Below are 17,045 nucleotides of genomic sequence, written 5' to 3' on the forward strand. Positions count from 1 at the left end.
ATCATGTGGTCACAAATGACAAGGCACCATTTGAGTTTCTTTAATCTATCATCGAGTCTTAAATTAAGTTTATTGGAAAAAGGCTAATAAACGTAATCAAAGAGGAAGAAAAAGAAATTCCTGAGAACACAAAAGAGGACACCTGGTAAACATACATTGATTATTTGAACATTAACAAAACCATTGCAGCTCACCTAATCTCTGTGCATTCATGAGGCTGTAACTATGTGAGATTTAAAAGTATTACATTGGGAATTGCTCTCAGTGTCAGCGCCAAAGAACAGAAATAAGACCAGCAAGTCACTGACAGACAGGAAGGACAAGGACAATTAATAAACTGATATAACTTTAGTCTGACAAACAGTGAATTTAACCACAAGTCCAAATCCCTTGTCTTTAATGTCAGTAACTATCTATTGAGAGCTATCTATGGCTTGCATCAAAGAAAAGCAAAAGATCCACCCGGTGGAACATTCTGAGGGACACATTGAAGACAATCATGAGCATGTCATGGCAGTATTAAACATTAGTTACCCCCAAAACAAGAGCAGCATAGATTAATGTTCACACAAGTATAAGAGCTTAATCGTCCTGAAGTTTGTTCAGTCATTCATTGGCATGGCAAGAAAACTAGTCTTTTGCATTAGTAGCACACAGTAAATGCACATTATATACACACTCTGACACAAATGCCTGTCACTGTCGTCGTTAAGGCACTAACGTTGGAGGGGGCTGAGGAAATACAGGCATGGATATACTGAGTGGTGTGTTTCCAGCCCAGGATGTACTGTAGTATTCATCTGACCCATTTAGAGTACAGTCTGACCAATATTTGTCACAGGGCAACACAACACATACAATATGTCTTCAGCAAAATATGAACAGCCCTTGAATACACAACACAAACAACGGATATTCATGGTAGATAATGTGAAAACCCCCTGCTTTCAAGAAAACCTTATGTCCACTCGGCTTACATGGTGGCCCAGATGGAGATATAGTATGACTGCATGTTTTTTGTAAATGGGATATACTGTATTGTGTAGAAACAAAGAAGACAATTCATATCCAGTTTGGTGTATTTCTATTGTGCCACCTCAGAGTCAGGTACTGCAGACCTGTGATCAATACAAAAAACGCTCTTTACAGTCCGTTGTTTCTTTAAAATGTACCGTATCTTACAGTATAACGCCATTATTTTTTTAATTCTTGCATTCACAATGAAATTAACAACTGAATTTGGAAGCTGGCCACCTTTGTTATTTTATATCCGCACCAAATATTCAGTAACAGTGTTCGTTTGGAGATTGGATCCTTATGTGACAGTTTGTTCTGAGACGAGTTGGGGCAAGCTATGGTGTACAGGAAGCACATAACTATGACAGAACATTGCAGAACTTCTCTTCACTCTGCATTAAATCCTTAGGGTTTTTAGTTTTTCTTTTGAAGCTGGGTCCTCTCTGAGCAGTCACACTGGTTGACAATCATCCAGCTCAGCAGTAAGACAAACTTCGACAGATTTCATAGCTTAATTGCTGCATGCTGAGGAGTTTATGACCGATGAGAGATAGTTTGGTTGATCTGACAGGCCGAGAAAGTACTAGGACACGTCAGATGTCTTTTTCTCCTTGGTAGAGGTGTTCATTGTAAGACAGTGTCAGTGAAATCCTTTTGTTCCAGCTAAATATCCATCGGGGATGAATAATTCCCAGTTAGAGTTTATTTTCTGTGATTGTTCTGCATGGTCACACAAAGATTCAGTGCTGGAATAAAGTAGGGAAAGATGACATCATTTTAGACACATTATTATTACAACATTTCAGTCACAAAAGATAAAGGTCTTTCTTACATGCAGGAACATATGCTCACATTCAGTGAATAAATGACCGATATTATAGTTTTCTTCCCACATTTATGACAAATATTTACTTTTTATTTACAAAAATGCTATTTGAATCCAGTCTTTAACCTATTTTCAGAGTAAATACTACAAATTATATACCTTTTTTACATAACAACAACTTTATAATTGATATTATATCATAAAATTAGTTCTGCCTGATTATATGTTCTACCAATCATTAATCATGTACATTAAACGTCATTCTTACCGTCCAATTAAGGGGGTCGGTGGGTCACAGTTTCCTTCTGACCACCTGTTTAAGGTGAAGCTCACTCTCTGCGGCTACAATAGGCACCTCGTTCTTTAGATGATATGAGATAAGGTGACTTATGCTCTCAAATAACATGTCTTTGGTTCGGACCTATGTAGAGGAAAGGAAGAGATTGGAGAGGTAAGTAATCAAATAAACATGCTTTTATATTTATATATATATACATATATATATATATATATCTGTGTGTGTGTGTATGTACATATATATACATTTTATTTATTATGTATTTATTTATTCATTTAATATCAAAAAAATTTCCAATAATTAAATGTCTTCAGAAATAGAATAAATTGAATTTAAGTTTATTTGTTGATTCACTGGCCTTATATGTACTATGACAAATATTACAATGACAATATTTGACTTGACTTGATCTTTGACTTACCACTCCCTCAGGGTCTACTAGCAGCAAGTGTTTGGGCAAACCGCAGTGCATGCCTGTTAGCACGTACTGTCCCGGGTTAGTCGTACTTTCCCGCACAAGGAAGTCTCCGTCTCGCACTAGGAGTTTCTCTGCATCTCGGCGGCTCATGCGGCTGTGATACCAGGCCTCCCTGCGGAGCTGATCCTCATTTGGGGCAACGGGGGCTCGGCGGCGTGGAGGGCTCGGCCATTGGTCCTCCAGGATCCTAACTCCACCACCAGCACCTCCACCTGTAGCGGACACACCGGAGCCAAGGGCTCCACCACTGGCCTCGTGGAGTTTCAGGGCATCCTCAAAGGGCCCTAAAGGGAAATGACGTATAACAAAGTTTTTACTAATTACTAATAAAAATCTGACCGAATTTATGTGTCAGAATATGTTTTTAAATCATAGGTCTTACTCATATCGAAGAGATCTTTCTTAGGACTGTCTGGTACCCTGCTTCCTCTGTGTCCACAGAGTCCATGTGCCAGTGAATCTAGGTTTTCCAGGCTCTGGGTGTTAACATACTGATGCTCCTCATAGTCTCTGCTACCAGGTGGTTGACCGTCAGCACACAGGTAACCATCGGATGTAAGGCCTGAGACAGACAGACAGACAGACAGACAGGAGTATTCAAAGCCTATTCTGAGACATGAAGAATGTGGAGAGGGGGGTGAGAGAAGAGAGAATGTCCTTTGGTAGACAAAAGATGAGGAGCAGTTGTAGAACTTTTGTATTTACTTTTTGAGTGAGCAGTTCTTGTGAAAAATGAATAAATAAAGACATAAAATGATCTATAGAACAACCATCCACCTCGTTTGTTTCCATGGCACAGATTTGGCATGAGGATAAGGATTCATTGCTTTTACAAAGACTATCATAATAATTGCTCATGATTAAATGCTGTGCCAATCCAAAGGGAATTCATAGACTCTTTATACATAGCTGACAACACAACGTGAACCACAAGATTCAACATTCTATCTGGAAGATCATCCTGATTAAAAGATTAAAAGAATTCCAATTCTAGTGAGAGACTAAACACAGTGACTGTCTGTGCCTTTTTTTAGGCAAAGGGCAGAGATTAGACAAAAAAACATCCAACAAAAATGGTTTCAGAGCATAGCAAACCAAATATACTGTAGCTTACTGGCTTCTCAAAATAAAAGAGCATAAACATCCCCACTATGGTGAAGTTAGAGTAAAAGGTTTCAAGCTACTCTTTTAAAAGGTGTTATATCTGCATCCTGCCACAGGGTGTCTCACCTGAGCTGCTGGTCTCAGTGTCCCAGTGAAGCTCATAACACAGTTGACCAGGCGGATAAGATGTTTGCTCCCTCCTCACTGCAGAGCCCGTCTGCAGACAGACATGAACATCAAAGTACATTCGGATCGATATACATGTCTCTCATTTTATTTGCCCACACAATTTTCAAAGCATGTTTTGGATCACGAGCCACTGCATTTCACCATTATTTCTCGCAAAGCTGCTTGGAGAGAGAGTGTTTTCTCTCACCTGTGGGCAACAGTGGGGCCAACACTCATGTAACCATATCTCTTTGGCAATTATGGTGCAGGCACATCAAAACAAAGACAGTTATGGAGTATATGTCTGTGCTCCCACTGTTGTGGTTATTAGCAATGTGGAAAAATTGAAGTTTATTCAGTCCAGGACAAAGAACAGATATTGCCATATTGTTTTGAAATTACACTATTAGATGGTGGAGATGGACATTACTCTCGTCACTAAAAACACTATACTGCAGTGGAAGAATATTGATACAACTGGTTGCTCATTAAAATGTCCCAAATGTATTATTATTATTATTATTATTACCATCATCATCATTATTATTATTATTATTGTTATTATTATTATTAATAATAATGATAATAATAATAATAATAATAATAATCAATGTGTATATGCGTAAATGTTTTATATATACATTGGTAGTCTGAATTAAAATACTTAATTAGGTTATCTTGTAATATACCAAGCTGCTAATGGCACTAATCTTGTTCCCTTTAGTTCCATTTTGCTGTAGCATGAGATACTGGTATTTGTTTTTATGTACATCTTCGTATATTATTTACATGTGTGACAACTGTTGTTCACTTACTTGTGTATAAACAGTATCAGGGGCACACCTGCAGTATTTTGCTGTATTGCATGTTTTGTACGATTTGTGAATCTGACCGTAAATCCTCTCCAGATCCTCACCTGTGCTGCCATCTTGCTCTGTGGCTGGGTGTGGATGTGGCCCAGCAGACCGCCACTGGGCCTGAGTCTGGAATCCACTACGCCTCCAAGTGGAGGCTCTTTCCCTGGGATACTATTGTAGTAATCATGCTCCGAGAAGTCCTCATCTTCTCCCAACACTGGCTCCTCTGGCCTGATAGATCTGAGGAAGTACATTCATGTAATGGATGAAAGGAGCTTCATCCCTTAATTAAATCAAACACACAAAAACGATTAATGATAAATACTTCTAAATCCATGAATTTCACAATCTAATTACTATTTGTCATGATATTAATAGTATAAATAATGATCAGCCTCTCAAAGGGATCAGGTCAGATCAGATGACATCTCTATATCTGAAAGTGATCTATATAAATCAGCTAGATATTTATATAGATCATCAGAACTGCTGCTGCTGCTGCTGGCAGCAGAAAGATGTTCATTTGAAACCAGGACAGAAGAAGACCAATAGTCTGGACTTCCTCTTGCACCTCAGTGGCATCACAACAACACCTTAAGTTAAGTCGCAGGGTGAGAATATTGCAAAACTACATGAAGTAAATACAGTATATATAAAATGAAACAATACAATGCTCTGCAAACATTTAAATACATGCAGTGCAACATTGAAATTGCAAAGACAAGTGGGCTCTCCTGCCTGGGTTTGTAGAGCAAACCTCTTCCTCACACACTTGCACACACACACACACACACACACACACACACCTCTCTCCCACTACCTCCACTGGGTCAAGTGAGCATTCCGGGGCTGTAAATCAGTCTGTTTAGTCTGTCAGCAATTAAGATGCTGCAGCTAAGGGTGGTTGATACCAACACAGGCTTATTAAAAGGTCTTTGGGAGCATCCACTGCACTACTTAAGACTTCACCTCCAAAGCAGGTGGGGTAGCTCACTGGTTAAGACTGGGGCCCCATGTGCAGAAGACATCATGGTCACAAGTTCAACTTAACCCTCGGGCAGGTTGTACTCAATTCCCTTGTAAGTCGCTTTGGATAAAAGACATTGTTGACATGACGCATAAAATGAGTAAAAAAACACAACTGTATGGATATATGACAAATCCAGAATAATAGGATTCGTTATGATGTTGATATTATTAACCAGAAATTTGATACACTTGTTTTTCAAGATTACACGTTTATCTTCCTATAACATATCATTTATAGATTAATATTTGCTGCATTTGTCAACTAGTGCATTTCATCTCTCAGCAGCATGATTCTGGGTGTAATTGTAAACAAACCAGCAGCAAATAAAGAATCCGAGGCATCCGAGGAGAGTCTTTGTCTATTCATAGAGGTCATGGGTTTTGTAGAACTGTGCATTACCTTTCTACAGACGCCATGGTTTTGGGAGGGCTGTGCAGATACTGTTTGAACTGCAGCTCAAAAGCCTGGCCGATGGTGCTGATAACACTCTGGGCTAAACCATCAGAGCACTCCAGGATATGACATGCTGAAGGAACAAAAAGAAGACCATTTTTAATTCCCTTTTTCAAAACCATGTGTGCTATTGGTGATTGAGTGAAAAAACAGTTCTTCGGGGATGTACCTCTCTGATTCACTGGGTCTTTGGCCACATACGCTACATAATCAGGTGTATCCTGAAACAAACAAGAGGAAAAATTCAATTAGACCACATAAATTAGATGTATGTAACTACATTAAAGCGGTCATTGACTCATGGGTCATGAGATTGGGAACTAGTTAAATGCAACAGCAGCAACAACAACAACAACAACAACAACGTAGAGATCTAAATGCTGCACTCACTGTGTCTCCCCCAGAGGCAAATGAGATGGACTGCATAGGATGATGAGCTATCACCTGAAAGAGAAAACAGATAAATCAGAGACTTGCCAACTTTCTGTTTTAATTCAATAGTAGAGATATACTAATAAAGCAAAATAAAAAGGGCAAAACAGACTTAAGGGTTTAAAAATGATCTGACCTGTCGTGTGGTCGGAATGAGCAGGCCAAGGCCATCTATGGAAATGTTGACTGCGATGCTCATGCCTGCAAACCGTAGGTTACTCTTCCCCATAATAGACTGGAGAGCTTTATTCTGGGCCTAAATGAAAAGTAGAAAAAGTTAAAGGAAGTTATTATCACACATTTTAAAATGTGGTTATGTTTTATTTGTCTGGAGTAAAAAGCTGCATGGAGGAGTTCTGTTTTGTCACATTCAGTGCTTCAGAAAGCATCACACAAGCTGCTGTGTGCACAATATTGATTATGGAAATCAGACCTTATGTGATAAATCTTATATATCTGCCCTTCCAGCAACAATTTAAGCAAAGTGAAACATGCACAGAAGAATTACAAGTTTACTATTAACCTTCTTCCTCCAAGGCCCCTTTCCTCCAGGCACAGATTCGCAGAGTCTGTTGATGGCTTCCCTAATTAAGTAAATGAAGAAAGGTCAACGGTCAAAAATACAAGGATATATTTGTAATGTGGTGTCATGTGATTCATAGTTCCTGTGCACCCACATATATTATGACATATTTATCTCAATAGGGCTAAATGGATAAATCAAGGGTCAATCAATAAAGTGGTCCATAGACCATTTGTGAGTATAACAAGAAAACAGTTTGACAAATGTTTAGGGCTTTAAGAATATGGTGCATCACAATGATGGAAAAACCTGAGGTTAAAAATGAACAGAAGCTTTGTATTTGCTCCCTCGGGCTAATGTCATAGGTCACAGACCCGTCACAGTTCAAAGCTCAACAAAAGGTTTTTCAGCAGCACTGCTCATTATGTACTAAACTAGCTTTTACCACTGATTTACATGGATCTTACAAAAAACTAAACAATCGTCAAAAAGTTTACACTTTGTAATATTCTGTTTTGTAGACGCTTCAAATAACCAAACAATATTTATGATTTATTTGATAATGTTGCTTTGCAAATTGCTGCATTCACATAGATGGATTATCATGGATGATTTATGGATACATTACAGCAATATGTTTCCCTTTATATGTATAGAGGATTGATTTAACATGCAAGTACTGTTTTCCTTCTCTCTGAAGTTTCAAATGCTTTAAAATGTAAAATAATCAAGGACTACACATTCAACATATAACATAAAATAAATTTGTATGTGTAATACTTAATAGTCTTGTGTGTTAATTTAATGAATTTAAAATAGGCCTCAGCAATAGGTTTAGGAACGGCTGCTTTAGGGCATCTCTATATGCATTGACTTTGACAGAGCAGAACTGTTATAACTCTGCAGTGACGCAGCTGTAACTCCTGGGAAGGTCCGACTAATGCCCATTTAAAGCCCCTGTCCCCTGTGAGCCTGATGGCCAGAGCGAGGTATAGTGTGGATTTGAGGCTGGAGCTGAACGCTGTCTCTGCTGGGGGTAGTGGGGACAGCAGTCAAGAACCCAGCTGCCCCTATCAAATGGCTCGTAAATATTTAAAAAGCACCATCCAGGGCACCATCTCGAGTAAAGGTCTTCTCAGGGATTTTTTACAAACACCACAATGTTCCAATGACTCATGCTGATGAGAAGGAAGAGTGAGGAGGAGGAGGAGGAGGAGGAGGAGGAGGAGGAGGAGGAGGAGCAAGGGATCGGCTGATGTTGATGTTGTTTTTGTCTGTAGCCTCGGTATCTACCCTGCACTAAAATGCTGAGCTTCATTAGTACTGGTTGCTGTTTAATACTGAGACACAATAAAGACCTCAGTAAAGTTATGTAAAAAAAAATCAACCTTTGAATCACATGCAGGGACAATCCACATATTACAAACACAAAACCCAGTGAACTGTTGATTTTTGGCCTTGTTGATCAGCAAAATATTCTCAGAAACACAGGCCCTGTGTCAAGGGCATCACATGGGAATATGGACATCTAAAAATGGCAGCAAACCAAAAACCAAAAAATGATGCAAACACAAATCCGATTCATTGGTCAGATCAGACTAAAAGGATGTAATGCAATAATTTGTATAACATAATGTGCTCAGATTATGTTCTGTATGGTTCATCCCATTGCTAATGTTTTGTTTTGCTGTTTTGTTTTGAACACCACTAACTCACTCCCTCCTCCTCCTCCTCCTCCTCCTCAAAAAGTTACAAACACAGACATTATCCAGCCGGGTGTGTTCATGGGGACCACTGCAGCTTTCCATAGTCATTAGCGAACATCATCAATAATAAATCTCTCTCTCTCTCTTTCTTGCTCTCTCTCTCTCTATTTATCACTCCATCTCTGCTCTCCACCCCTTGCACTTAAGCCTTGGATGCATTGTGGGCTCAGATAACAAACAATTGATTTTCGAGGGGGGGGGGCAGATAGGGTGAGAGGGGGGAGTGCACCTCTCCCATGTGGTCGAGGATAGCAATGAGATTTGATAACAATAACACACTCAGAAAATGAGGCTTAGTTCTATACGTAAACATACGACTTCTCGAGCCACTGAACACTCTTTTAAAACTGGGACACACAACAAGGCTTTTCTGCTATCAGGCAGAATCTTGTGACTTTAGTCTGACAACGTCTGGTGAAATATATTATATAGTTATACAAGTTCCCCCACTGGTTGCGCTCAAAATGGTTCAAATGTACCAGTCCAGCACCAATATAACACAAATTCTTCTGACTGATGATGACCTTACCTTGTCACCTGAGTCCTTGTGTTGAAGTCCAAGGAGCGCATTGACTTCAACACCTCAATGCAGCCCATGTACTGCAAAGAGAAACACACAAAACAAAAATGGTTCAAATCAAAGAATTTTAAATGTTTATACACAAACAATAATAATAATGTGAATTGCTGTGAAGTAACCACCGTTTCACTATTTAAAAAAGACAAATCTCCAACAGTATAACAGCATACCATACATGCCATGTGTGGCCCTAGAAAGAGGCCCCCAATAATGTGTGATGGCAGACTACAGCAAATGCAGACCACATCCTTAAAGCTTCATGTAAATAAAACAATGTGTGATAGTGAAGGCGTTCCCTTATGTTGCCAGTAGATGGCACAATGGCTGATAAGGCCTAAAAAGAAGATGGAAAAAGAATAGAGATGTGTGGGAAGCCTGCAGCATGCTATTCCTGCAAACATACTCTTGGCCACTATCATGGTTGCAGTGGTAACCCGCATACATATCAGAAGAGGTGGAAGGCAGGATGAACACAACATGTGAAAATGTGTTGTTTTTTTCTAACTAGATCGCCCTAAAACACACTTTCGTGCATTGCAAGGTCCTTAAAAGTGTGCTTTAAGAGTAAGTGAGAGCATTAAAGTGAAATGCAGTGAAGAGGAGTCCAGCTGCAGCTTCCTAATGGCTGTCAGGTTGAGGTGCTAATGGCTCCTGAAATAGATTATGAGCACTAAGAGCTCCAAACAGTGGACAAACTGTAGATTCCTAGTCCTCTAGAGGAGTGTGTTTGTGCACTCTATACTCTCATTACACGGAACGATGCTCTGAGCTTATTCGTACGGCTGTGCATTAACATACAGCGTTGACTGGTATATAGATAAATAAAAAAATAAATAAAAGGTAATTACAAAGAAATGTGATTATTTTCACAGACATTTGGCGAATTCATGGTGCTTAATGTCCATTCACTTTGATTCTTAGTTGTATAATGATAATGATACTTTGCAGAAAAGAAACAGTTGTTAACTTCAAGCTACATTTGGTATGTTTATTTGTTTATGAAGGTTATTTGTTGCTACATCATTTACATCCTATCCACACTTCAGTCTTTTGGCTCAGTCTTTGCCATACATTGTATTTCCCTGAAGAGAAAGAGACCAAAACAGAGGGAAGGCAACCCCTGAGCTTGAGAGCTAAATGAGCTTTCTAACCAGATTTGGAGAGGGGGTGAGGGTGGGGAGGCTGGTTTTCATCAGGAAAATGGTCTCTCTCTTTTTTTTTTCCCCCATCTCTCTGCCAATGCTTCCATTGTCACTCACTCTCTGCTGATAAAAACATTCCCTTCTCCATCACACAAACCACACTGATATCCATTTGGCCAAATCACTTCAGTGAGAAAGACTTTCCAAAATGTAAGTGTTTATGCGGGAAATCAACTCCTTGAACACTGCCAGTTGACAGTTTTGCCTTTGGAACAAATGTTCCACACCAGAGTGAGCTGCAAGCCGCCCAACAGACCGGTAAAATGGCTCTACTGCATTTAATCTGTTATTTTGGTGTACCTGTCAGTGTCTGAGCCTTTGCATTAGGCGCTTGGTAAAAGTATTAAAAACAGAAGTTTATGGGTGTGTAACAGACTGTATGTAGCAACAGTGTTTCTGGTTTAACAGAACTGCAGCGGGCGTGTGACAGGTGTTTAAATTGTTGTGGGAGCTGTGAGACAAGTAAGAGGTTGGGAATTAAAGTGTGTTCATGCGGGTGTCATCTTTATATCAGTGCAACAGAGCTGGAGTAGTAAGTACCAGAGGCTATTCCAGAGTTAGACTGATAGACCATTAACATATTCTTTCTTTCTCATGCAAAGCAAGACAAATGGATGAGATGCAGACAATGGGGACAGTCGGTTGTTAATACTCAGTATCTAATGCAGTAAAAATGATTGTTCAATAACTTGTCTTGTTAGCTAAGTTGAAAATCACAACAGACATTACATATATTCATAATTTGATTAGGAAATACTGTGCACCAGATTGTAAAGGCACAGTATACAATGACAGCGGTCTGGTTTGAGTATAGCTCTCTAAATGATAGCTGCTCTGGCAGCTGTTGGGAGTTCTGTGTGTGATGGTTGCTGCAGTGTCCTGGCTGTCAGAGACACAAGAGGCAGCAGGCCAGACACAAGAGTCTGAATAACGACCACAAGGACAGGGAAAGTGCAAAGAATACTAAGTATTATATACATGTCTCTTCCAGCAGAGGAGTGATTGAGTATAGATGAGTGTGGCCATGTTCGAGAGTGACGGAGAGAACAGAAAAAAAGGAGTGCTCTAGCTGTGCTGATTAAAAATGGCCCAGCACAGCAGAAATCTGCTGTCACTTTGACACTAATACATGCAGCAACTACTCCTCCCTGCATGGATTTATAGCAAACTGCACATGGTATATATACTACAACAGCTTTAACTGCCGTCTGTATACAATTCCCATTTCAAACATCTCACTTTATAGCAGTACACATTCAGGCATTACAATAATACACTATTAAAAGCTCAGCCTTATAATTAACTGAGTCACCAATTAATTATGAGAGCAGTAGGACTGAAACAATTACTTGATTAATCGTTTACTAAATGAATCAACTTCAACTATTTTGATAATCGATTAATCAGCCTGAGTGTTTTTAAGGAATTAAAGCAAGTTTTCTGATTTTACAGCTTCTTAAATATGAATATTTTCAGGTTTCTTTGCTCCATATAACAAAAAAATCATTGGTTTCTAGATAAGACAACAAGATGAGACATTTGAGAACATCATCCTTTGAGTAACACTGATTAACATTTTCTGACATTGCAGCCCTAGAAAGCAGTACTTGTTATGAAACTAGGAAAGCTCTGCAGGGTGATGAGCGCTCATACAAACTCATCACTGGACCCCTCCCATACTGATCCAATCGTCTTTTTCCACATCACATGATGCAAATGGATGTGATTAAATGTAATTGAATATAGGAAGGAATGGTGCCTGTATAATGCAATTAGCAAGCATGCTTGGGCCCCAGACTGTGCTAATCAGAAGCATGTCATTAGTTTGGGGGGCCAAGAGGCAGAGATGAACAGAAGTGCAGGAGGATTGCTTAGGGGAGATCATTGACACTGACGTCAAGCAGGCTGCATGGGATGGCAACCCTTTGTAAACACAAATCACAACACACACTGATGAATATGTCTGTTATTCTAGTTTATTATCTATTTAATTTCAAATCTAATCATGCTAACGTCCCCTTTTATATGGCTCCTGATTTAATTTATTAAAGAACACATTGTGCAGTTTACGTATTACATTTAAATCATAATTCAAGATTTCGAGTATTACACCACCTATAATAAAGACTAGGTTGACAGCTGTGGATAACACTTCACTCAGCCTCACTGCACACAAATGTAAACAAGTGCAGAGCCTCACAAAGAGCACCACTCCCACAAGCTTACAGCAGGAGCTCACGCACAGGCATGGGTAGCAAGCACTGTAAATGCATTTGGCCATTATCTGACGTGTAGTATATGATGCACATAACCTGTGCTGCAGCAGAATAACAATCCTTTCCACAGTCTGCACACATAATTTTGTGGCTTATCTTTGTCCACCCTGATGCCTGCGTGCTATCCTGATGCAGTCTCCCACTCCCTACCTGCATCTATGTGGATTCACTTATGTATTCACCAGCTATCGCCACATGTGCTGCATAAGAAACTGCCTGGCACTGTGATATCCTTTTGTTTCCCACCCAGACAGTGAAACATTTGAACTGGGGCCATCAATATTACGGCATCCACTAGTTCCTGTGGAAATATAGTTGTTCATAATTAGTATCTGAAGGAGAAAAGTTTAACTTTTTTTTCACTTTGATGACAAAATGACACAAATCATGAATTAGCTTCATGTTTAACGTCAGCTGCAAGGAATATACTGTATACATTTAAAAAATGTGACTGGTGACTCACCCTGACAATATAAGAGGCTCCTGGTCCTGCAATCTTCTTGTCAGCGTGCAGCCAGCCCTGAGAGGGTTTGTGAATGAAGCTGCCCTTTTGGTTGAAATCTTCTCCCCCCAGCCACATGCCTTCTACCCTTGTCCTGCGATTCAATCCTGACCTGGAGCTGCTGGAAAGACTTGGGCTTGCCATAGCCTCTGAAGCCCCAAATCCATGCCCCACTGCACTGGCAGAGTTTGCTGCTGCGACTGCTCTCTGACCCCGGAAGGCCTGTAGAGAACAGGGGGTGACACACACAGGGTCACAGGAGTTAAGAACTGCTGCAAGACTTGCCACTGGACCACTGGCTGAAGTTGCACCGCTGGGTCTGTGCGATGTTGAAGGAGGGGAAACAGAGGCCTGGGAAGGAGCTGCTGCTGCCTTGCCCGAGTCCTTGCTAGAGCTGGAGCTAGAGCTGGAGTTGGATGGGCTCCGGCTGAGCAGGGAATTGGAGAACTTCCACTGGGGCATCTTAGGGATGAGCATGCAGAAGGTTGTGGTGCCATCCTGCTCCCCATCCATGCAAGGGGAGTCAGCCAGGGCTGTAGCCCTGGCAGAGGAAGAGGTCCTGGTACTGGGATCCAGAGTAGGCAGGGAAGGCAAAGGAAGGCGTGGGGTGGAGGAGGGGACTACTGGTGTGGCCACAACTTTGCTGCTCATGGCTAAGCTCTGCATCAGGTCGTCGGAGGAGGTCACAGACTCGTTGCGAAAGCGGTCATACTTTGGCTTAAGGAGCATGCCCGGAGGAGCCGCCTGAAGCAGGAGCTGAGGAGGGATAACTGCCAGAGGATGAAGGGGGGGAAGGGGGAAGGGGAGGAGGGGAAGGTGCGACACAAGAGGGGAGAATCCTAGAGAAAAAAATCTTCCAGACAGAGGTCTATATCCTTGCTGAAGTCAAATGAATGCAGTCTGGTCCTCTCCCGTTCACGCACACAAACTGTCCCACTCTCATGCTGCTCTCCTCTGTTTGTGCTGGCCAGCTTCCTTTTACTGCCTGAGGCAGCTCACTCCTACACTCACAGTGTGTGTGTCTCTCTCTCTCTCTCTCTCTCTCTCTGCTTCTCTGGATGATGTCATTGGGTCTATTAGCCCTGCCCTGCCCAGCTGCTCTCACTCTCTATTAGCTAAAACACATCTGCCTGATCCACCCTGCCCTCCCGCACGCACACACACAATCAACAAGGCTGTCAATAAGCTGACACAATAGAAGAAAGCAATGACAATGAGGTTATATTTAAAGGAACATTTTTTACGTGACTGTGTTAAAGCTGGCTCTAACTGTCAAGATGATAAATATGTGTACATATAAGAATGTTTCTCCTCTGGTGGAATGTGCACAACAACAAAAACAACAACATGTGGTGGCAATATCCACTGACATGGCTAGATTCTAACACAAACTATGTTAAGAACCATTTTCTTTTCTACAACAAGGCACAAGTATGTCTGCGCATCAGCATTAATACATTTACATACGTTTTAGTAAGAAACTTTAGATTGAATAAATACTGGCATTACCATCTTTCACTTACTGTAGTTTAAGGGTACGTTGTGAATTGGTATGTGAGCAATTCCATTTGTCAAGGCAGTGCACAACAAACTTAACAAAGGAAACAATGCAGCCACACACTCATAAAGGACTGTGTCTGAAAAAAGCCTGTTCCACCATCAGTCTGAATTATCTTCCCATCTTCCCTCCCAAATGCCAGAGAACAATTAGCCATCTCACCACAATCCTTTGGCCCCCTCATTTGCAACCTCCGTTGTGTATTTTTCTAAATCCCTCTCAATTGTATTTCTCATCTTACACAAAGGAATTGTAAAGTATGCTTCAACAGTAGAGATGCTGAGTGTGAAAAACACTTTTTTATAAAAATCGGAACTGACATTGGGCTTTTTTTTTCTTTTTTGTGGTACACATACATTTGGAAGGATGGGGCAAGAACTAAATGGGCACCTACTGCGCACTAGTGAGGCAGACCACTAGTACGCTTAAGGCAGGCATGTCTGAAGTGTGAACTGGGGCCCAAGGCTATCACCGAGATGGGCATTTCCTATACAGCACTGTAAATCATTTCCTCTAAGTACTCCCTTTGGGACACTGTCATGTAGGGGCATTAGGCCATTTCATAACGGCACCCTTTTTGATTGGAAGGGCACCCATAGGACACAAAGTTACAAGGGCATCTTATAGAGAAACACTTTTCTCCACTAGAAAGGCACTCCATTAAAAACAATCCATATTTTCAATTTATATTTTGCTTTAGAGGCCACAGCTAGTATGGTACGTCCTTAATGTTTTTACCACCCTAGAGGGCACTTTAGTGTGGATCTTGTGACTCAAGAGGACACTGTAGCACAGTGTTTTTGTCCAGGGGGGTCAAAAACACTGTACATGCAACTGCACATAAGAAACAGTGAATACAGGAGGTCAAAAAAGAAAATTAGGAATAATCCATGAAGTTTCACAGTTTGCATGAAATTAAAGATGAGAAAACAACAGACAACGTAGTGGTCAAAAACAAGACAATGACACAATTACATGTTGTCTGGAATGATTATAAAGTTAATAACCCAATAGGCAGTATCATCAGTTACACAAAAACTAAATAATGCCACCTTCACAGAAAAGCTCAGTATGTTCTTGTCAAGAACTAAGATCATATATATCAATTAGAACCATATATATAATTTGTTCTCTGAAATTCAAAGACGGATCAGAGTAATAAAGCTTACCTTTATATCGAAGTCTGAGGAGAAAACCATGCACCCAACACAGTGCTCGTCCAACGACTTTTATCAGGGATAAATAATTCCTACTCTTACACAACAGTAAACTCGCTGTGGTTTAATTTAAGAACAAGTTCATGTCACTGCTCAGGACACCATGTTACAACAAAGCACACAAAAACAGCATCATCAGTGTCACAGTGACACCACGTTCACTGCCTTCCCACCTTCCCCCAAACAGCCAATTGCTTCTTGTTTGTGTGCTGCCCACCGTGAAGTTACTTATAAACCAGATGGAATCGATACATGTTGACAGAAGCAACGGGCCTCTGTACTTTTTGTGCCTCTTTTCTGGCAAATACCTGCTCTAACATATTAAAAACCCATTAAATAAATGTATTAAAAATAGACTAGACCTAGACTTAATAGAACTATTTAAAAGTACTTCCAGGTTTAAATGTACAGTATATTTATACCACAATTTCAGGCACACAGTTAGAGTTTAGCGAATTTCTCTGACCATGAAGAGTTAACATTTTTACCTCCTGACTTTAGTGCTTTGCATAATATGAGTGGAACAAATCCTGCTGTGAATACACCACCGCTCATTAGCAGCCTGAAAACAACAATTACATCTTAGAACAACAGCATAAGTTAACTACAAGACGGAAACCTCAAACGATGGTGTTTGGTTAAATGTAAGAAGATAGTTTGCATTGTTAATAATTGACTTAAGATATTTACATAAGGCCTAAAAGAAATGTACGTAATGTAAAGCTGAGTGATTCACAATGTAGCCTTATATAATGTCA

The 17,045-nt window shown here is 40.4% G+C and overlaps 1 protein-coding gene across 2 annotated transcripts; it reads right to left on the minus strand.

The window, feature by feature from the left end:
* Window positions 1-29: 29 nt before the first annotated feature.
* Window positions 30-16,421, minus strand: shc2 (SHC (Src homology 2 domain containing) transforming protein 2). Of its 2 annotated transcripts, XM_058638144.1 has the most exons (14): window positions 16,240-16,421; window positions 13,474-13,734; window positions 9,482-9,552; window positions 7,187-7,247; window positions 6,800-6,919; window positions 6,622-6,675; window positions 6,401-6,452; window positions 6,178-6,304; window positions 4,808-4,988; window positions 3,850-3,940; window positions 3,002-3,181; window positions 2,563-2,903; window positions 2,112-2,264; window positions 30-1,763 (listed from the first exon to the last, which is right to left on the minus strand). In XM_058638144.1, the coding sequence occupies exons 1-13, from the start codon at window positions 16,267-16,269 to the stop codon at window positions 2,136-2,138; spliced, it is 1,698 nt and encodes a 565-aa protein (XP_058494127.1). In that variant the 5' UTR covers window positions 16,270-16,421; the 3' UTR covers window positions 30-1,763; window positions 2,112-2,135. The 2 variants fall into 2 exon arrangements, with proteins under 2 accessions (XP_058494127.1, XP_058494126.1); XM_058638143.1 differs by lacking the exon at window positions 16,240-16,421 and having other exon boundaries at window positions 13,474-16,233.
* Between the last annotated feature and the right edge of the window lie 624 nt (window positions 16,422-17,045).

This window comes from Solea solea, chromosome 9 (genome assembly GCF_958295425.1).
Source record: "Solea solea chromosome 9, fSolSol10.1, whole genome shotgun sequence".
NCBI classification, from domain to species: Eukaryota; Metazoa; Chordata; class Actinopteri; order Pleuronectiformes; family Soleidae; genus Solea; species Solea solea.